At 33.5% G+C, this 21,783-nt stretch overlaps 1 protein-coding gene across 1 annotated transcript in view; it reads left to right on the top strand.

The window, feature by feature from the left end:
- LOC150109233 (uncharacterized) overlaps positions 1 to 9,775 on the top strand; it is a 195,265-nt gene extending 185,490 nt beyond the window's left edge. The window contains exon 7 of the mRNA XM_090401911.1: positions 3,471 to 9,775. Coding sequence (XP_090258037.1) covers positions 3,471 to 5,258 — 1,788 coding nt within the window. The 3' untranslated portion in view covers positions 5,259 to 9,775. The remainder of the gene's footprint in view (positions 1 to 3,470) is intronic.
- Positions 9,776 to 21,783: the final 12,008 nt, after the last annotated feature.

Genomic DNA, 21,783 nt, shown 5'->3' on the forward strand with positions numbered 1-21,783 from the left:
AGAGTGAATTTCCTGTGTGAACGTTTAAATTGGACTGACTTAAAGAACTGTAAGAGTAGCCTACAACTAGATACGTGTCTGAGACAGTGTTAAGAATTGTTTTCCCAAGAGGCCAAATAGATACAAGATCATGTTAAACTAAAAGTGTAATTGTGACTGATGTGTTCACTGATAGCCACGTGTATCCGAATGGCTTAATGATAATCTATGAATTGTATTTTATGATTGTATTTAAGGTTATCAAGATTTAGTATGTGTGATAAGTACAAGTTAATTAGAGCTTTTGATCTGAGTTGAGTGCAACCATATTATCCTGTTTTGAAATGTATTATAGTGTATCACCTTAAAGCTAATTAAATTGTTTCATTCATGTACTTGCCTGATCTGCCTATATTATATGAATTCAAAACTACTGCTCATAAAAATAACTACGAACCAAGCGGGATAAAACCCATGAATACTAATGCAATAAGTAAGCCGCGACTGTAAGAAAGAAAAGGACAAGCGAGGGGGAGATAAATTTATGCTTGATCAAATAATCATTAACTCTCTAAAGGAGTCACCCTGAACAAGAATCCTTTCTACCTAGGTAAATGTGTTAATACTTATAGGGTGAACTTCTTCAGATTGTTTGTTTAGGACATAGAGAGGCCAATAGAACTGCAAAGCACTGAAGGAGAGAATATTTGATTGTAGAGTTTAAATTATAAGGGATAAATGTGTATAAGTAAGGTACAGTATTAGACGAGTTTTGAATTTAAGAAAGATAGGATGTTGGATTAGTTAAGAAAGGGTAGATAAAGGGTAAATAACTAATTAAGTAAAGAAAAAGCAAACAAGATAAATGGTGTAGCTGGTAGGATAAAGGAAAGATATAAAACAATAGAAGTTAATCTAAACGATTAGAGTACAAACGTATTATAAATAAGTAGAGAGATAAATATTATCAGAAACGTCACAACAAGACAAAGCATGCGTCCAATTTCGATCATCTTCAAGGGCGGCTTCATGTGGACAAAGTGAACAGTCTCCAAATTGATTTAAAAGGCAGAGGGAAGAGAGTAAAGGGGCCAAGTAAGTTATGTAATAGCTGAAAAAATTGCTAAAAAATCAAAAGCCTTCTTGGATGGCGAGTTTGTGAAAGAGTGTTTCATTGCTACTGGGGATATTCTGCAGTGGCGCACCCAGAGGGGAGGCCAAGGGACTCGGGCACCCCTCCAAAGAAAAGGAAAAAACACTAGAAAATTTTCCAAAAATCTTTTCCTAATTTAAATTCATTTTTTTTATTTATGTTGTGTCGTGTCTTCTATTTCTATACTACTTATGAATTAGCGATCACTGCAGATGCTCAGTCATAGGTCGTATGCGATGCGTAGTGTGTATTTGCAAATCGCCTACTCAACTCGGCCTCCCCCCCCCAAGGTTAAATACTGAGCACTTGCCCCTCTCCAAGATTAAATCCTGAGTGCACCACTGATATTCTGTGCCCAAATAATAAGGAAGTGTTTAAAAAAAACGAGTTTGTCTTTAAAAAAAATGGTGGTCCGAATTTATGTCATATTCACTTGCTTTAGATGAAAGCACAGATGTGAAGGATACAGCACAACTGACTGGCTATCTTTGTCTGTGGCATTGATCAACAATTCACTGTGACAGAAGAATTGCTAGTGCTCGTACCTATGAAGGGAATGATGAAAGGCATTGATATTCTTGAAGCTGCCAAAAAAATGCTCCAGCGTTTCGACCTCAGCTTAACCAACCTTGAGGGTGTGGTAAATGATGGTGCCCCTGCTATGGTGGGAAAGAACGAAGGGTTTGTTGCACTGCTACAGAAAGAACCGGAACTAGAAGGAAAAGATTTCGTCCATTACCACTGCTTAATCCACCAGGAGAATTTGTGTGCGAAAATTATTGGATTTGAGAATGTCATGAAAGTTATTGACTGTCGTCAACATTATTAGGGCAAGGGGATTGAATCATCGTTGATTTCTAGAGTTTTTGACCTAAGAGTGCGAAGCGGATCATGGTGATGTGGTTTATTATAGTGATGTGTGTTGGTTGAACAGAGGGAAGGTTCTTAAGTTCAGAATTTAACAATCCGAAGTGGATGACAGACTTTGCCTTTGTGACCGACATCTCGTTGCATATGAATGACCTAAATATACGGCTACAATCCAAAGATCAACTGGTGCACACTCTGTTTGATCACATCAAAGCTTTTGTGGCCAAGCTCAAACTTTGGGAGGCACAACTCGCAAAAAAAGACTTAACTCATTTTCAGCTTCTCCCTGAGTCCAACTGTTCCTCTCTTAATGAATATGCTACAAAATTAGACGTGTTACGAAGTGAGTTCGAAGAGAGATTCAGTGATTTTTGTAACCGTTTTCTTTAGATTTATTTTCAGTGGCATTCAGCGTCAGTGCTGCTGAAATGCCAGGCTCAGTACAAATGGAGCTGCTTGAACTCCAAAACAACTCTTCTTTGAGAGAAAAATTATTCAATATGCCCTTGCTTACATTTTACAAAGACTACGTTTCTGAGGATGCATTCCCTAATCTTCGTCGGTGTGCTTTGTTAAGAAGCACATACTTATGTGAGCAGTTCTCCAGAATGAAGCATGTGAAGTCCAAGACAAGAACTCAGATTACGGGCCAACATCTTGAGAATACTCTGCACATAGATACTTCCAACATTGATGCCAACATCGACAAGCTGGTCAAGGAAAAACATTGCCGAGTTGCCCATTGACATTGTAAAAAATGAATGTTTTCTTCACTAAATTATCTTTTTTCGAGTATAACCCAACTCCTACCTACACTCTTAAAGCTAAGTTTGTTTATTTTTATAGGATTCTATGTAAAGTATCAAATGCACAACGTTCCTTGTGAATCTGGAAAGCATCTTACAATTCTAAATACTGCAGTATAGCTTAGTGGCCTACAGGCTTCATTGAAATTTTTAATGCGGCCCACACTGTCTGAAAGGTTGAAGACCCCTGCTATGCACAATTTTTCTTTATAAATAGCTAGTTGCAAATTCTTCACTATCAAAGAATGGGAACCAATTATTATTACGTGACACCTCCAAGGACTCGTCAAGGGGGGGGGGGTCACTCTACTCTCCAGTACTCCATCTCCACTATTTAATTCACCAACTATACAGAACCACCACTACTATCGTCGTCATCATCATCTACTGCCTACTTAGTATTTTTTTATTTAATAAGTAGTTTAAGTTGCAAAACTATGTGTATCAATAGGGGTGGGTTGCACTGCATTTTTAATTTTTAACAAAAATGAATAAATAACTGGTAATGTTTTATATAATATGGCATGATATGTTAAGGAATAGTGTCCATTAATGGTGAATGTTTTAAAACCAGTGCACAAGGGAGGGGAGTTGTCTTTGATTAATTGCATTATATGATACTTTGTTTACTTAATTTGTTTATAATTTTTTTTTCTTTTTAGTGTGTACAGTGGGTTGAAGATGCAAAATTAAATCAGCTTCATAGGGATGGCATCCGCTACGCACGTATCCAGTTGTGTGACAATGATATATACTTTCTTCCTCGCAATATCATCCACCAGTTTAGAACAGTTACAGCAGTAACAAGCATTGCATGGCATCTTCGACTTCAGCAATATTATAACCAAGAAAATAATAGAAAAATGGAAAATACCTCTGAAGAATGCAAGACACCACTAAAAAAAAGTAGTTATATGAAGGAAGAAGCTGTTAAAACTCCTCTTAAAATAAAAAATGAAACTCTTTTATCTTCTCCAAGAAAAAGAGTATCTTTAGATAAACAAAATAATGAATTACCAGAAAAAAAAAGAAAAGAAGAGAAAGTTTTGTTTGATAAGGAAAGGACAGCAGTTAAAACTGATTCTGGTAAAAGTATCAGGCTGGACAATCCAAAACATGAAATTAAGGATATTGATAAACTGATAGATGGCCCAAAATCAAACATGACAGAACGAATATGCAGTGATTCCAGTGAAGAAATTGCATCCTTTGTTGATTTTCAGAAATTGAAAAATATTGAAACATCTTTGTTAAAAAGCAAAGATATCAATAAATGTGAAGGCGATCTGTTAATGGTAACTGAAAGAATAAAAGAAGTAAAGCATTCAAAAGTGAATAAACTAGATATACCAAAATATTCTAACAAAAAGGATGATAAGAAACAAGAGAAAAGGGAAATTTGCAAGTTCAAAAAACATAGAGACAAAGAATTAATCAAACATAAACATAAAGAAAACCAAGGAAGACATGAAAAACAAACATCCTCTACTAAAAGGCAATTATTTTCACTAGATACTGAAATCGGTAAAGAGCATGTCCAAGAACAAGATTTCAAAGTATCAGATAAAAGTGTATCTGATTGTAGTTTTGCAGAGCACAAAACAAAAAAAGTCAAAGAGGAGAGAAAAGAATCCAGAGTCAAAATATTGTCATCTGCTGTTAGATTAGATTTACAAAGGGAGAATAAAACTGAAAGGAAAACTTTTGATTTTGGAAATGAACACAGTAAAAATAAAAATGATCTTGGACCTGGTATAACTAAATCAAATAATCAGGTAACAGCTGAATCAAAACACATAACTAAATCAACAAGTAAAAATAGGCTACTTAAAAAAGCTGAGGAACACATTTACAAAAGCAGCTTTCCTTGTGATAAAACTACTAAGCATAAATTGCATCCTAAAAATTTGATTAAAAATAAAGTGCATAAATTACAGGAAAGTATCCGTGATCCATCTGATACTTCAACTTCTACTCTGCAAAAAGATAAAAGCAAACATTTATCAAAGAAGAGAATTTGCCAGACTATAAACGAAAAACAAGTGAATTCAACAACTGACAATTCAGAGCAAATTAATTTTGAAGAAACTAGTTGTACATATTCTTATAAATCTGAAAACATTTCTGAAAATAGCATGCAAGATTTAAGAATGAAGGATGTTCATATTTATAATGCAGTTTCTAAGAATTCTAGTGATGATTTTGTCGTTCCTCCCAAAACTGATAATTCACTTGGAAGTGAACATTGTGAAAGCATTTCTGCTGTTGAACACTCTCTCATTGTAGAGCCTTGTAGCATAAAGCATGAACCAACAGACGTTTTTGAAGAAGTTGTAACGACTAAAGAAGACCCATCTCACAAGGTGTTTTTTGAACATTCTTCCAGTAATGAGAATGAGTTTGTTAGCACCGGTGAAAGTGAAGTGTTGCTACATCACAGTATAGTTTGAATTAGTGCATAGCGTATGACGTGATATTTTGCAATTAACTGAATTGCAAAGTGTGTTTTAAAACACAAAGTTTAACGTCCATGTTCAAAGTTAAAAACAAACATATGCACTCTCACGAAAACTGAGAAAGAGGCAATTTTGTGTAGATATGTATTGACTCTTGTTATAGTCTACACAGGTGGACTTGAGTAGAGCACTGTGCATTTCTCACAAAAACATTTACTTATATATATATATACACACACATACAATGCAGACAGCATATAATATATATACATATATATATATATATATATATATACACACATATATCACACACATTTACACATACACACACATATATATATAGTTTTGTATAAAAGAAATATATAAATATAATTATTCTCCCATGTTTTACTTCGTACATCTTGTAAAGGATGTAGAAAGATTTAGAATATCATGCATTTTATCACTAAAGAGGTCTTCTCACATGTAAGTGTTAACTTATGCATACACATTTGTGTGTCTGAAAGCACAAATATCATATTTACTCATTGATCTTTCGTGTTTTATACTGTCATGCTACACTTCATTGGACCGTGTTTACAAAAATATAGAATATATTTCATGGTTTTAATTTATGCACTTGCTTTATAGATATTGAAATTTCAGATATTTCTTTAGCTTTTTTCATTGTATAAGTACCATTTTTTTAAGCTTATAAAATGATTGGTTTAAGTAAGTATGTAACTGTCAGAAATTTAAACTTTTTATTTAATCAACTATTCTTTCATTATCATACCTTTCAGAATTTCATTCGTTTATGTAAAAAATGAAGCATTTTATTTAAAAAAAAAAAAAAAAAAGGTCACGATTAGGTGTACAACTTAGTATTGTAAGTAATACTATTATTTTGTTGGGTGAAACATTCTAAATGTGATACAGTAAAATCTGCTTAAGCAAGCTGCTTTCCTTCCCTGTAGAGAATCTTGCCTAAAACAAAGCATACTAAGCAACAGATTTTTGTGTTTAATCAGTACCATGGACAAGATAAGTTTTTTGACTAACTCCAGGTATACCAGTTTATTAAAATGATAGTCAAATTATAGCTCTCGCTTTTTGTTATCAGTAATTTTTATTTATATTGAAAATATACATACATACATAACACCTATTATGTACTAAGATGGGCATTGTTCAAATGAAATCAAAAGTGAAATCACTAATAGAATATTAAATCATCATGGTTGCTCTAAATGTAACAAAAACAAAGAAAAATATACAGAAATTGCAAAAATAAAAAATAGCATGATTGTCTGACTCTAAATGCACTATTTTTTCTTCTATGTACTTTATGTTACCTTAGTAAAAACTAGCAGTAGTTGCACATTTTGGTAGAATCCTGCTTTTCTTGACAACTTTCTTCCATTATACCTTATATCTTGGTGGTGAAGTCGTTAATCTTTTTCATTACTAACAACACCCAAATTGTCTGGAAAGTAGTAGTCAGATAAGAAGTAAGTGTATTTTTAGCGCCATTCATCATTCTAAAATTTGATAGTTATACGACAGTTTTCTACCACTTTTTATAGATTCTCTTTTTTCATTATCATGCAAAACTATGGACTAAGGATTTCTCTACAGCTAATTTGCTGTATTTTAACGTGTATTTAAAGCCATTTAGATGCAAAATTGTCTGAATATTGACTTACAAATGATACTTTTGGGTTTTGTATCATTTGGTTATGGAAATTTTCCATTTAAATAGGTAAAAAAAATCTACCAAACTCCCTCTCTGCACTTTTTAAAGAACATTGGATTGTAATGAACAAAACAATGCTGACATTTGTGTTTCCTCTAAAAGCAATGTCATCGTTTATGACCTTTCCTTTATAACATAGTATTCTTCTGGCTTGGAATTGACTCTCACAAGTAACAGAATCAGCAGTATTTTATGAAATCATCCTGCATTCCTGACAAATGTGTGATGTTTCAATTACCACATACCTTTCAAAGCATTTCTTGTGTTTGAATACTTTCATTATAAGAAACTTACTATTGTATTTTCATACCGATGGATTGATTCATAGATGCTGAAGTGTTTTTAACTCATATTGTAGATAAATTTTGAGGAATCAGTAAATAGCATCCATCTTGTATGAAGATATTGATTGATCTTTTGTGCACGGCTGTCTTTTTCTTCATTAGGAATAGCATCTTGCTCTTACTGAGATGGAACAGTAATAGGAAGTACAAGAGTTTCGTGCCAAATATAGAAACTGTAAAAGTTTCGGCGGATCCAAGTATAAGCAAACCTTTCATGACAGGGGGCATCTCGCGGTAAAGGTGAAGTAAACTCTGATCACTTTCTTTAGTATTTCCCATAATGTAAAGCACATCTCCTTGTGGACATGTATGATGCTATACATTATTGGGGGGGGGGGGGGTCACTACCCAGACCAGTTTCAACTTTTGTTGAGGTCTCATCAGTGGATAGGTAGATCCAGATGTAAATACCCAGGTTGAAGTGATGCAGAAGTTATACTTTACCATACGAGTTGCCAACAGGTGTTACATCACAAAAGGCACCAAGAATTACTGAAAATAAAGAGCCAATAGGCTTCACTTCGACGATGCAAAATTATCCAAATTAAGTGGATATTGAATACAACATTATTTCAAAGCCAAATAGAGAAACTACAAGAGTTTCGTGCTGAATATAGAAACTGTCATGAAAGGTTTGCTTACGCTTGGATCCACCGAAACTTTTATAGTTTCTATTCACGAAACTCTTGTAGTTTCTCTATTCGGCTTTGAAATAATGTTGGATTTAATATCCACTTAATTTGAATAATTTTGCATCGCCAAAGTGAAGCCTTTTGGCTCTTTATTTTCAGTAGTAGGAAGATTATTTCTATGCAGCACTGACTTCATTGTTGACAAGATGTTTGGATAAACTGTTTTATTTTTGCTTTTTCTTGAAAAACCCTCAACTCTTGTAAGACAAAAAGCATTTAAGTTCATGTCACATCATGGGAACAGTAAATGGCATACCCTTCTTTCCTTTCATCCATTCCATCGGGTTTATCTAGCGTATGAAACCATCCATGCTGTACACTCAGTTTATCTTGATTTCTCAAATGACAACCCAAATCTAAATAATTATCTTGTTGTACTGTGTATGTTAAAGATCATTATAATGATTTTGCTTTAAACTGTCACACACAAAAAATAAAACTTGACAAATTCATCCAACCACGACAGTGACTTTCTCCATTTCATAAAAAGTCGCATGAAAAAAATTGTAGCTAGAACACTCAACTACCACAATACCATATAGACTGTGATGAATGCTTAGCTTGCATGTGCTTTTTATGGCATCCATTCTCCTTCCTCCTCACTATCTTCAGTATTACTAACACTCACATTCTGTCTGCTTGATCTGCCATCATTTAGTAAATAGTAATTTTTTACAAGAATTGATGAAAAATGGCCATTATTGTTTTCTTCTAAACTGCAATGTCATGAGATGAAAAATTGTTAAATCCAGATCTGCAGTGAGCAGAATTAATGTAAGAAGTTAGTTTACAATTATGTTATGAAAACCTTATTGGCTTATGTAATTTAATTAGAAGAGCAGAAAAAGAATGTTTAATAGCACAGACAAAACAAATTATTGTTGACTTTTATTTACAGATATTTTATGCAGTTCAACACAATCTAAATTTCTCATTTAGTATTAAGTTTATATTAACTGAAATTAAATTTTGATTAGCCTTGTAGAATTTATTTATGTGATTTAAATCATTGATCAAAAGGAGATCAAGTCCATGACATGATACAAGATATCCAGATGTGCTTCACATGTGTGTGCTTGAACTACTAAAAGTTATATTTTAGCATAATTAGAACTCATGGAAGTATTGCAAACTTCAAAATCTTAACAGTTATTTTGTGCACTGTATATTTTTCCCTCCCTCCCTTCCTGATGGAGTGTATGGTTAAAATTTTAAAATTGGAAAACTATTGTCTCATTTTCTGCTACATTGAAATTTTATAGATTTACAGTTGGATATCAGAGTTCACAAGAACTGTTCAATAAGAATTCACATTTGATAACATTGAGACCATCCCTACAACAGATTATGATAAAGTTTTTAACATTGGCAAAAACAATGGACAAAGTGTGGCATTAGGAGATTGTTGGGAGGGAGAGAGAGAGGGGGGGGATTCAAACCAAATCTGCTAAATATGGAGCTGCAACTTGTAGTTTTCTGTTTTTTCCTAAGTTGTAGATGAGTTGCAATGGATATGACAAAATTGCTGTGATGGGCATCGTTTTCAAAGATCAAAGACCACATTTTAACTCTTTAATTAAAATGTGGTCACACATTAGCCATTGAACACTTTTCTACTACCTTATGTATATATGCTGATTATTTTTAAAATAATTGCACACTTTTTCCACAGTCTTGTCAATGATAATGATCATCCTTGGAATTGGAAAACACTCTTGATTAAAGTATTTATTCTTCATATGCTTTTTTCGTCAAACTTGTGGTTCACTAGCTGTTTTGTGAAATTAAAGAAAATATACAAACAAACATGACTGTTTCGTGCTTTTCTAGCATTATAAAAATGATGAAACATAACGTGAGCTTGCTACATCGTAACCATAACATCACACTGCTTAACTTACCTATACCTGTACAAACATGTTCTGCACTATCATAAAAGCTTGATGTTGAAATATGTTTGTTTTATTGCTGACTGAAAAGAAATAATGCCTAAAGTAATCATTTTGTCTTAATTACTAAAGCATCTTCATACATAAGATTTGTGCAAGCATACAAAATTTTGGAAGGCAAACAATAGACAGAATATTATATAGTCCTAATTGTCATCCTCTACTAACACAATCTTAAACAATAGGCTGGCAGTCTCATAATAATTGGGTCCCAGATTTTTGATAGCTTAAGGCAGCCTGGTTAAGTTGGAAGAAATATTATGGAAGATTCCAAAACAATCTTTTTAAATTATATCAACATTTGTAATTTTAGGAATTTTTTCTTACTGAATCAAATAATCAGATGTTGTAATCCCTGGATAGGTCTAATGTAGGTATTAAATGTATTTTTGTTCATCAATAGGAGAAATGTAGTATTGATATTTCTCTTATTCATGCCTGATTTTATGCCTTGCTACAGTATCTTGGGATACTGTAGATACCTGGATGGTTTAGGTCAGTTTCTTAGCCTTTAGATCTCTGCAGATTCCCCCCCCCCCCCAACCACTGAGTAATTACAGGAAGCTGTGGACTCAATAAGTGATTTCTGCAATTTTAACACAAAAAAAATATGATGTGCAATGTCTTCAGTGTTTTTCCACTTTAGCTTAAGCCAGTGATCTCTCATCTTTATATATATATATATATATATATATATATATATATATATATATATATATAAATTTGTTTATTCACAATGTTCTAATGTTGAATAAAATTCAAGGGAAGCACTTTGTAATGCACTTAGACCTTCATTACACAAACGCATGCTAAAAGACCATTCTAGACTGATCGGGCACTTTGTAAGATGATCTCATCATGAAAAGGCTTGGGATATCTCAAACTATCTGGAAGTTTTGAGGTTCTCAGTGGCTCTCATCACAAATGGATAGTGCTAGTACTTCTCCCATGAATCAAACTGAGAGTACCAACTTAATTTTTAACCTCCAATTTCAAATTCCATCACTTTTACATAATGTTTTGAATTTTTCAATTAGGTTTTGCTCTTTTACATTTGTACACATTATTAATTTCATAGAGAAATACAGGCAACACTCGGTTTACGCCTCACTTCCGTTCCTGAAAAAATGGGCGTAAACCGAATCGGTGAAAAATGAACCAAGTTTTAATGGGAAGTACAAAGTTATGTACCATGCAGTCAAAAAAATATGCACATCAAGTATGTGTAACATTATTATATTTAAAGGTTTGATAATACATACATATATATTTGTTAAAATAAAATTATTAATAACGAACACAAAACAAAATTATATACAAAAAATATGAAACTTCGAAAAGATATTACATATTTCTATGTTTTATGGTTTCGGATCACCTGCATTTTTTTGAAAAAAGTATCCAGTGTTAACTGCCTAGATTTTCTTTTTCTTTCTTTAAGGATTTCAGTGTAAGTTCAAATAGATGCGATTACACTCCTTTTTATGTTTGCACCACTCCGTTCCCAATCGTGGTCCATTTTGCAGAGTTCATCAGTCAATGTCTCTATGCTTGCAAGGATATACTGTAAATCGGCCATTTTTATATCTCTCAGAGGACCTTTGTTTTCTTTCTCCCTGGTTGACTTAATTGTTCGGCTAATTCTTTTAAGTCTTCATTGGAAAGCAGTTTATCATGGCTCTCTAAGACTTCTGTCATATCGTCCAAACCCACCTCTCGTAGAAGCTTGGTAATGTCTTCAATAACATTCTCCTCTTGCTCTAATTCCTTGAAGTCATGCATAAATTCTGGAAGAAACTTCTTTAATAAAGAAGTTTTCACCATGCTCCTTTTAAACACTTTGCTGACACTTTGTTCCAAGCTGTCTTGATGTTGTTAATGCCCTTCAAAATATTGAATGACCATCAATAGTCTAATAGTTTTTCCTGAAGTGTCCAAGACTCTTACCATTTCCATAAATGTTATATGGAGGTAATAGGCTTTGAAGATTGATATAATCCCCTGATCCATCGGTTACAAAAGCGATGTTGTGTTTGGGAGCATGTAAATAACCTTGACATCCAATGGTGTTCTTACTTCAGCAAGGTTTTGAGAATGTTCAGGGACATTATCCAAGAGACGCATTGCCTTGGCTGGCAAATAATTTTCTTTACAGAAGCGAAGCACGATAGGACAAAAATAATTTGTGTACCAATCTATAAAAACGTCTTGTGTAACCCAAGCTTTCTTGTTCCATTTCCAATAGACTGGCAGCATGGCTTTTAGATCCTTGAAGGCACATGGTGTCTGTGAATGATACAAACATTGGTTTAAGCTTCGAAGTTCCGGAGACATTTGCACCCAACAAAAGCGTAAGTCTATCTTTTGCAGCTTTAAAACTTGGAGTGGAATGTTCTTCACAGGAAATGAAGGTGCATGATGGTAATTTTTTCCAGTAGAGCCCAGTCTCATCAACATTAAAAATGAGATCAGGAGGATAACTTCCTTGTTTTACACAGTCTTGAAATTCCTTAGGAAAAGCAGCTGCTGCCGCAACATCTGCACTTGCCGCCTCACCACATAATTTGATACTATGGCACTTACTTCGAGACTTAAATCTCATGAACCAACCTTTGCTTCCTAAAAATGTTTCTTCACCTCCATCTGTCTTTTTAAGATCCTCAAAAATTGTTTTTGCTTTCTCAGTTATAACAGCCTACGTCAAAGGAATGTTTTTTCCTGATTCGAGTCATCCACCCACAATGATAATAATTTTTCCATTTTTTCATGAAGTTTACCTCTGCTATAACATGTTTTGCATTTAGTAGTGCCGTAGATTGCTGCACAGACTGTTTTATTCTATCTGTATTTTTCATAATTGTTGTAACAGTCGATGGCGGTAAGTTCATACTTCTACAGACATTAGCATGTGTCTGCCCATCTTCCATTCTTCAATTCACTTCCATCTTCTTTTCAAAAGCGATTGATTTCCGTGCCTTCTTAACACCAAGTTCTGCTAACTTTTCTGCACCTCTTTTATCAGACATGGTATGTAATTACGTAGTTTATCAATTTAAATACGTATGTATGTAAAAAAAATTAAATAGAACAATTAGGTAGATTCAACAGTAAAACTAGGTTTGATACATATACGGCGTAGTAGCTCAGTAAACACTCAAACACTAGATTGCCTGCTAGCTTTCTTTTCTCAGTCAGACCGCACTACAGTAAGAAAGCATGCGCAGGCATCCAACATTATTGTGAATCGGCATAAATTGAACCGTCATAAACCGAGGGCTGCCTGTAATCACTGACACCCTTTCCAGTAGACATTGTGGACCTTCCCAGGATCCATGAATTAAGTTAAATGCTGCCCTAAATAATGGAGAAGATTTTGTGAAGGGATAAAAAGTAGCTTTTTAAGTAAAGTTTAAGGAGTTTTGGATGCTATATTTTTTAGGATTTCCTGCTGCTTTTTTTATAAGATTTCCTGTTTGTATGGGTCACAGTATTTTGCTGTTATTTTAAACAGGGTTTCTGACTGGGATGAACTAATGGTTCTGTCTCTTAGCACTGTTTTAATACTATTGGGAATAGTATTTGGTCATCATTGTGAAAAATAGTGAATGGGCCTACAAGATATTCTACTAGTGGCCAAGTAAGAATCTGTTAGGTAGATACAAGTAGTGTTAGTGAAGGGGCAGACACTGATTTTTTTTTTTTTTTGTTGTTTTTTTTTTTGTTGTTGTTGTTTGTATTGCAAAAAAGAAAATGAATGCTTGCCCCTTCACTAACACTAGTGGATCTGGAGATATTATTGGCTGTTAAGTGTTTTAAAGAAGTTTGTAATATATGAATGCCACGTAGCGAAATGGAGAACAGGCCCAGTGTAGTATAGTGCCATGTTTTGGGTTTGTGATGTGGTGTGGGTAGTATAAAGCATTTTATTCAAAGTTCCTTCCATGAATAGATTGATGGGAAAAGAAAGGGGTAAGCACATTTGTACCTTTCAAGATTTTATGCTGCTAGGTAATATGACCATAATGTATGGTAAAAACAGCTATATCAAGAAGGAAGAGAGTCTGAATTTGTTCAGAAGTTTCTTTTAATGAAAAGAATGACTATGTCAATATATGTCTGAGGATGATGTCTTGTAGGTAAGGTTTAAAGTGTGCCGATTTTTAGGTGTCAGGAAGGGGATGGTCAGTAATGATGAAGATCACTTGGACTTTGACTAGTTTATATGTAGGGAATATATCAACTATTGGTCTGATGGACATTTTGTATATATTGACCATGCCATAAATCCAGATCTAAGATTCTGGTGACCAGGATGTGACATTATCTGGAAGTTTTAGGAGTTTTTTTGTGTGTGCACATGTGCTGTGCTGAGATAGAATCAGAGTCAGTTAACTGATAAATGGATTCAGTTGCAGAGTAGAATCAACATATGTTGGCGATTGAAGATAACAGTATTAATGTCCTTATTTACTTTGATGGTGATGACATTTCTGTTCTGATGACTTTTTTTTTTAAGTGCAGCAAATTCCTGGTGGAACAGATTCCTCTGTGGAGGCTTAGCATGTTCCAGAATATTGATTTATCCAAAAGAGAGGGAGTATTGAAGAATTTTTCTGTTTTTGACATGATTAGCCTCTGTTTATATTAAACTCGCCAAGAAATTATATTTTTGTTTTATCCTTTACCCAAGTATAAGAAAACAAAGTTTGCATGTGGTTTCACATGAATTGCCTTTGTATCCACTAATGCAAAGCACACACCCTTGGACATGAATAATACTATGCATTGTGGAAAGGACCACTACCCTTATTGGTTTCGACCATCATTGAAGTATTGTTAAAGTGCAGGGTACCTCTCCAAAAACTCTGAGTGATCTACATCAGACGAAAACCTACTACTGCTACTGATATCAGGATCTCTCTCTTTCCTTGCCAGGCAAGCCAAATAATATAGATATAGAAATATAGAAAGCTTTCTATATAGCTTAATATAGAAAGCATAGATTTCCCATATACAAGTTACAAAAAGGTGTATCATCTTATTATTAAAATTCTCTGGATTAGAGATAAATGAAGAAAGTTTTTTTTTTTTTTTTCACTTGGTTGTGAATGATATTAAACTTGCCAGGAAATTATATTCTTGTTTTATCCTTTATCCAAGTGTAAGCATACAAAATTGGCATGTGAAGTACATTCACAGCATAGAGCCTAATGATTTTACATTGCCTTTGTATCCCATAATGCATACACATCCAAGCAAAAAAAAAAAAAAATTTCTACATTTTTCTCTAGTCCAGAGAACTTTTGTATATGGAGAATATATGATTTTTGCATATTAATACAGAAATCATATATCATATATTTCAACCTTGGTATCTCTTCTTGGCCTGGCTTCCACTAATGAGATGTCAATAAAGGTCAAAACAGTCTTGGTAGTGGCCATTCCCATAATGCATAACATGATACACATTTGAAAGGGCATGTTTGTGTGCACACTTTGCATTATGACATACAAAGGCAGGTAATGTGAATTCATTAGTCTTTATATACAAGTAGCTTAGTCGTGAATGTACTTCACACACAAACGTAGTTTGCTTACAATTGGATAAAGGCTATAACAGGAATATAATTTACAACCAAGTGAAAAAAAAAAAAAAAACTTTCTGTGCTCTGTTTATTTCAGGTCAACTTTGTTGCTTAAGAGTCACAGCAATGACTCTTGAAGTACTGGAGTAAAGACTGACAGCTCTTGTTGCAAAAATCATTGCAGCCAAAATTTGACATCCTGTTACTCTGGTTCTTAGTTTCATATTATTGATCAGTCACTTGTATTCAAACATGCAGTGAAGTGCATCCATTTAATAAAAAACTAGACACGTCAGAAAATATCAAAAAAAAAAAAAAAAAACAGCAGCTCAGAATGCATTGATTTTCTTCTTAACTTTTGCATTCTCTGCAGACATCACATTGTTGAATCAGTTTTGAAAAAATTTGGAAAAGATATGTATTTTTTTTTTTTTTTCATTATTTTCTCTTCCAAGAATTTCCATTGAAATGAATAATAATGAAGGGGGGGGGGCTGGGAGCAGATTGCCTTTCATGAACATTTCTACAGGTTGCATACTTCATTAAGGTCACATGCTTCAGCAAATAGCATCAAATTTTGAATAGCTCTTGTTTCCCTACAGATAACATTTTCTATGTTGTATCATTTAGCTTTTTTATGGATTTTGAAATATGATTGCCTATGTTCCTTAAGGTGCTATGGGAAATTCATCCCCACTATCCTAAAATTGGTCAGCCAAATGCAAGTTACATCATTCAGTCATTGTGATACAAGGGTTTATGTTGCTAAAGCTTCCTGGCAAATTTTGTGTAATTATACTAAAATGAAGAAGATTGTGTGTGAGAGGGAAAAGAATATAAAAGGAAGGACAGATCTGTGACTTATGATTGTCATAGTTTTCTTTCCATAGTTCACATCGTTCCAGTAAATTCCATGTTTAGTCAGTTTTAACCAGATATGAATATAGTTGTTTCTGACATTGTTTATGTCAGAAACAATATCTATGACAATATCTGTGAAAGACAACTTTCCCTTAGAATCCTTTTCATTTTTAACTGATTGGACATATCATCAAGAAGAGGATTCTAAGGGAAAGTTGTCTTTCACATATACCTGTATGGTTTGCATCATCCAGCAGATTGCAATGAAATTTAGAATATTGCTGTTTCTGATTTTGCTTAAGGCCTTCTGGAAAGGTGAAAGGAATCATTATCAAGTGGGGGAGAAGGAGCATTAAGTAACTGTGAAGCAAAAATAGCTTCAAACAACTCTTCTGATTCATGCCTTTTTATTTGATCATATTGCTGGAGAGTTCTTTTTGAATAATCCTTAAGAGCCCTTGGATTTTCCACTTGGAACACAAGCATAAGCTTTAATTTAAAATCACTAGATTCATTTCCATCTAAAAAAAATTGTCAAACCATCTTTTGAGGTTTGTATTCTGGTTCTAAATAAGTTCTGGAACATTCATTTTCATCCATATTGAAAATTTGTTCATCCTTATAGCAGCTGCCTTCGATATTTTTTTTTATTTTTTTTTAAATTCAATGGGAAATCTTACAGCATCCTCATCTACACTTGCACTTTCACTTACATATTGAACGTCATGAAGTCCATACTTTTTAAAACAGAAGAACCAACCACAACTTGCTGTGAATGTTTCATTAGTTGTTCTCCCCCCCACACACACCTTTTTTTTTCTCTATTTTTTCTTTTAGTGCTTTTCTTTTTTCTTTTCATTATAAAGACTCGTTACTTTGGTTCATTGCAAACTCATGTGATTTAATGGGATTCTCTTCTGATTACTGCCCATATTATTAAATCATATTGTTAAAAAATATTCCATGATACACCTGAGAGAGCTTCTGTGTCTAGTGATCATTTTTGATATAATATGCTGTGGCTATTTCATACTTTTTATACTAATCCTTCTTAACAGTGGCTTGTAGTAATGATTCGTTCATACCTTTTTCACACCAGTTTTAGCAACAAAAAAATATATATATTTACTAAAATTGGTGTGGCATGTTCATTATTCCTTCCTTTCATCACTTCCTTTACATTTCCTTTTCTCACTTATAATTATAATTATAAATAGAGGGGGTAATGTATTAACATGTTCATTGCCAAGCTGAAAATTGGAATTTCGTGTGATGGCCAAATTTTTTTTACTTGATAGCGACGTCCACGCGATAACGTGTGATCGGCCGTTTGGTGAGAGCTGGTATCACGCGATATCGCGTGGTTAGCAATGAACGTATTAAGCCACACATAAGAAGTGTATAATGCCACCATATATTTGCTGCTCTGATACTGTACTTGGGGTTGATATTTCAATGCAATAAATATGAACAAGAACATTTGAGAATGTTTTTATAATTCTTAGTAATGCATTCTGCCTTATTTTTTTAACATATTGCTGCTCCATTGCAATAACATATTAATGGAAAATGTAATCAGTATGCCTTTCTGATGAAGTTACAACAAATCACAAATCGCATTACAGTGGAACCTGCACTGTTTGAAACCCTGTTATATGAGGTATTGCCATAGATTGTGCCATTCTCAATTCCAAATGTGTGCTAGAAGCAAACTTAATATGAACAACAACAGTAGTCCAATTACTAAAGTAAATAACTTTCTGCCACCTGTATTACAGTATTCTTTATAGAACAATATTTCAGACTTTCTTCAAGTTTATATCTCATTTTTCGTTCACCATTTGAAAGAAACTATGAGATAAATCTATTGGTCTCAGATCCATTCTTTTAACTTTTTACTCTCTCAAAACATTATTTCATTCCAGTATTCACATCATAAAGAAACAAACTTCATAGCTGTTGCTGTGAGTTGTACTGCTTCCTGGATGTCTTCACATGCATGCACTCACTCAGATTATTGATTTTTGGTTGTGAACCAAATTTGGTTGTAATATATAGATAGGACAAACAACTTATAAAATAAATTTTTAGATAAAGAAAATAATCTTTAAGAACTGCGTGATGAAATAGACTTTGACAATGTTATCGACGATTTTGCTGGAATTCAAGTTTTCCTTCAAAAATAAACAGTGTTTTAATTTATTTCCCTATATGTCATTTTGACTTTTTGTAGTATTTTTGGTGTAGATGTTTCTTTCTCATTTGAAGAGATGTTTCAAGAAATGATATGTCATTCAAATTCTGAAATAAACCTAAAGAACATATAATATAAATCTGTGTGCAGCACATTCACATATAACAATCAAAGAAATCCCAGTACTATTTTATTATTATTGTTATTATGCAACAGTGAGAGGCAATTATTTGAACACCTGTGATATATCTATTTCTGAAACTTACGTTAAGATATGCAGAGCGATTGTGAGTAAATGTAGGTTCAGCCTCGTGTTGGGTTGCATTTGATTTTGTGACAAGCCATCAGTAGCAGAGCGGAGACAAGATTACTACTTCTTTCCTATTCATGCTTTCTAGGAATCTTTAATAAGAACTGTAGAAATAATATTTATCATTATTCATAAGCTTTTCCATGGATTCCAAAGATTTATCGCAGAAATCCCACAGTAACCAGTATTCATATAATGCCTGTCATATCCTCTCCTTAAATTCATTCACTAACAAAACACTTAATGAGTGCCTCTGGCAACCCATTCCATTTAACATGTTCACACCAGGCAGTGTACAAATTGTATCATTTGGTACTTGCCCATGGATCAGGACATCACATAACTTGTACTTCGGTTTACCATCTGTCAGGTACTTGATGAATTGTTGCATGTACTTAAATTCTTAGAAAAACCAAAGTTATGTTAGAAGGCAAATGACTTTTTGCTTTCCAGTTATATAATTCGCCAATTATTATTTAGCATTCAGCATAAGCGAACAGCATTAAAAAAAAAAAAAAAAAATGAACATAAAACTTTTAATTGCAAGACTGAGTTTGGGATCCAGTTTAGTGCCATTATGCAGCTTGGAGAAAATTTGGACCAGTCACCTTGATAAGCATATACGCTGCATGCAGTTGTGATGTCATCATATAAATTCTAGTTACACATGAAGATTTAGGAACGTAGTTTTAAAAAAAAAAGAGTGTGGAGCAATTTTCTTTGTGAAAAATAACTAACTAATAATAAACAGTTTTTGTATATATCATTTGCTAATTAACAACCACATGGAGAAAATCTGTCAAATTAAGATCACATAATTTGTCTGAAAATGACATCAGTTACGCTTATATTTTTTTATGTAAAACTTAGATGGATTCATTTTTGTGCACTAAGATGAATTTTTATTCACAATGAAATGAAACTGCATATGGTTAATAAATCCCCCTTACACTACCACTCTTTATAAGCAAAACAAAGTAAATGTATTACTTAGCAGGAAATGCAGTAATATACCCCAAAAAAATCTGTTTTAAAATAATAGATAAAGGAAATTGGTTCCAATAATTTTCAGTGGTCAAGAAAGAGGACTTCAGTTTCCAAAATTTATTTTCAAGAACAGTCTGCCTAATCCTAAAAGATTGACAAGGCTTCCAAAAACATTTCTGGAAATTACCTGAGGAATAAAAAAAAATTCTGAAGCTTTATGCAAAATCTGTATTCCCAAACCAGCAAATTATCAGAGACATTATTTCAGCCTGAAATGTGAGAAATATCATTCATTTTTCAAATTATGGATTCTACAACCGTGTTAAAATAACTCTTTTTATTATCCCGACTTTTCGATCTTCATATCAAGATCATCATCTGGAGCATACATAAATATACAAGACAAGCTGCTTTACATTTCAAACTGTAAGCTAGAGAAACAATGATTTGATCATATGCTACTCGTTGGCATGACCTCTAGTGAAAAAAAAAAAAAATTACATCAAGCTAATTTAATTTTTCATTACACGAATAAATATTCTTGCTTACAGATGGTTTTCCTTCCAGTAACAGTGATGTCCTATTTCTATTATTACAATTGTTATTTTTGATTAAAAAAAAAAAAAAAAAAAAAAATTATAAATTACAACATGAATAAATTTTCTTATAGATTTTTTTTTTCCTTAACAGTGATGTCCTATTTTTCAGAATTAAAGTTATTTTAGATTTAGGATCCTGGATTTTCTAGAGTCCTGTTTATAGGTGTTCTTAGAGAGGAAGGATTCGTGGGGCGAATATATGCCTTCCATATGTATGGGATTTTTTGACCATCATTATTGTTTAGATTGGAGAGGTTGATAATGATCTAACAGGCTTCCTTAAATTTGTATTCATACCATGTTTTCGTGTGATGTAGACAACTGGTTCTTTTCCAGTCAATTCTATGTAAGGTGTTCAGGGCATGATCAGAAAGGCCAGCTTCACCATAATTATTATATTTGATGTGTCGTTCATGTTCTTTTTGTCTGATCGGAATTGTGCATCCTGTTTCTCTTATGTATGGTATGTTGCAGGTGCAGTAAATACGGTATACTCCAGGATGGGCCAGCAGAGGGAGTGGGTCTTTGAATGAATTGAGTAAGCTTTAAAGGTGGCTTTGAGGTGTATTTTTGTAGTACTCTGTTTATTTTGTCTAATGTCCCTTTAATGTAGGGAATGGTTATAGTTTTACTGTAGTCTGGTTTGTCTTTGTTTTTTATTGAGGTCTTGTAGAGAATTTTGTTAATATTGTTTTGGCTGTATCCATTTTTTTGAAAAGTATTACTGATCACTTTAAATTTGTTTTTCAGTGCCTGTTCACTGGAGCAGATCTTCAGAGCCCTGTTTTTTTAGGGTATTGACGACACCTAGTTTTTGTGTTGGGTGGTGGTAGGAGTTTATGTGTCAAAGGGATTGATAGCCCGACTTATCACTTAACCAAAAAATTAGCGACAACACTCAAGGAGTTGGTAGGTCATTCTCCCATCCTATATCAAAAACACACAACACTTTATAAACATCATCAAAGACATTACATTAGAAAAAGATGATCTATTAGTCAGTTTTGACGTCTGTCCTCTTTACGAATGTCCCAATCAATGACACAATTTTCTTTTACAGAACAAATTTCCTCCAGATATCATGGCGCTCTTTGCACATGTATTACATTCTGGTTATTTTGTATGGCAAAATGCTTTCTACCTACAAAAAGAAGGCACAGCCATGGGCTCGCCATTATCTCCCCCCCCCCCCGATTGCTAACTTTTATATGGAACATTTTGAACGATTTGATTTAGGTTCTTTCCCTTTAAAGCCCAAAGTTT

The sequence above is a fragment of the Typopeltis vanoorti genome, chromosome 2, assembly GCF_054136105.1.
Source record: "Typopeltis vanoorti isolate ZY-2024b chromosome 2, IOZ_Tvanoo_1.0, whole genome shotgun sequence".
Taxonomy (NCBI): domain Eukaryota; kingdom Metazoa; phylum Arthropoda; class Arachnida; order Uropygi; family Thelyphonidae; genus Typopeltis; species Typopeltis vanoorti.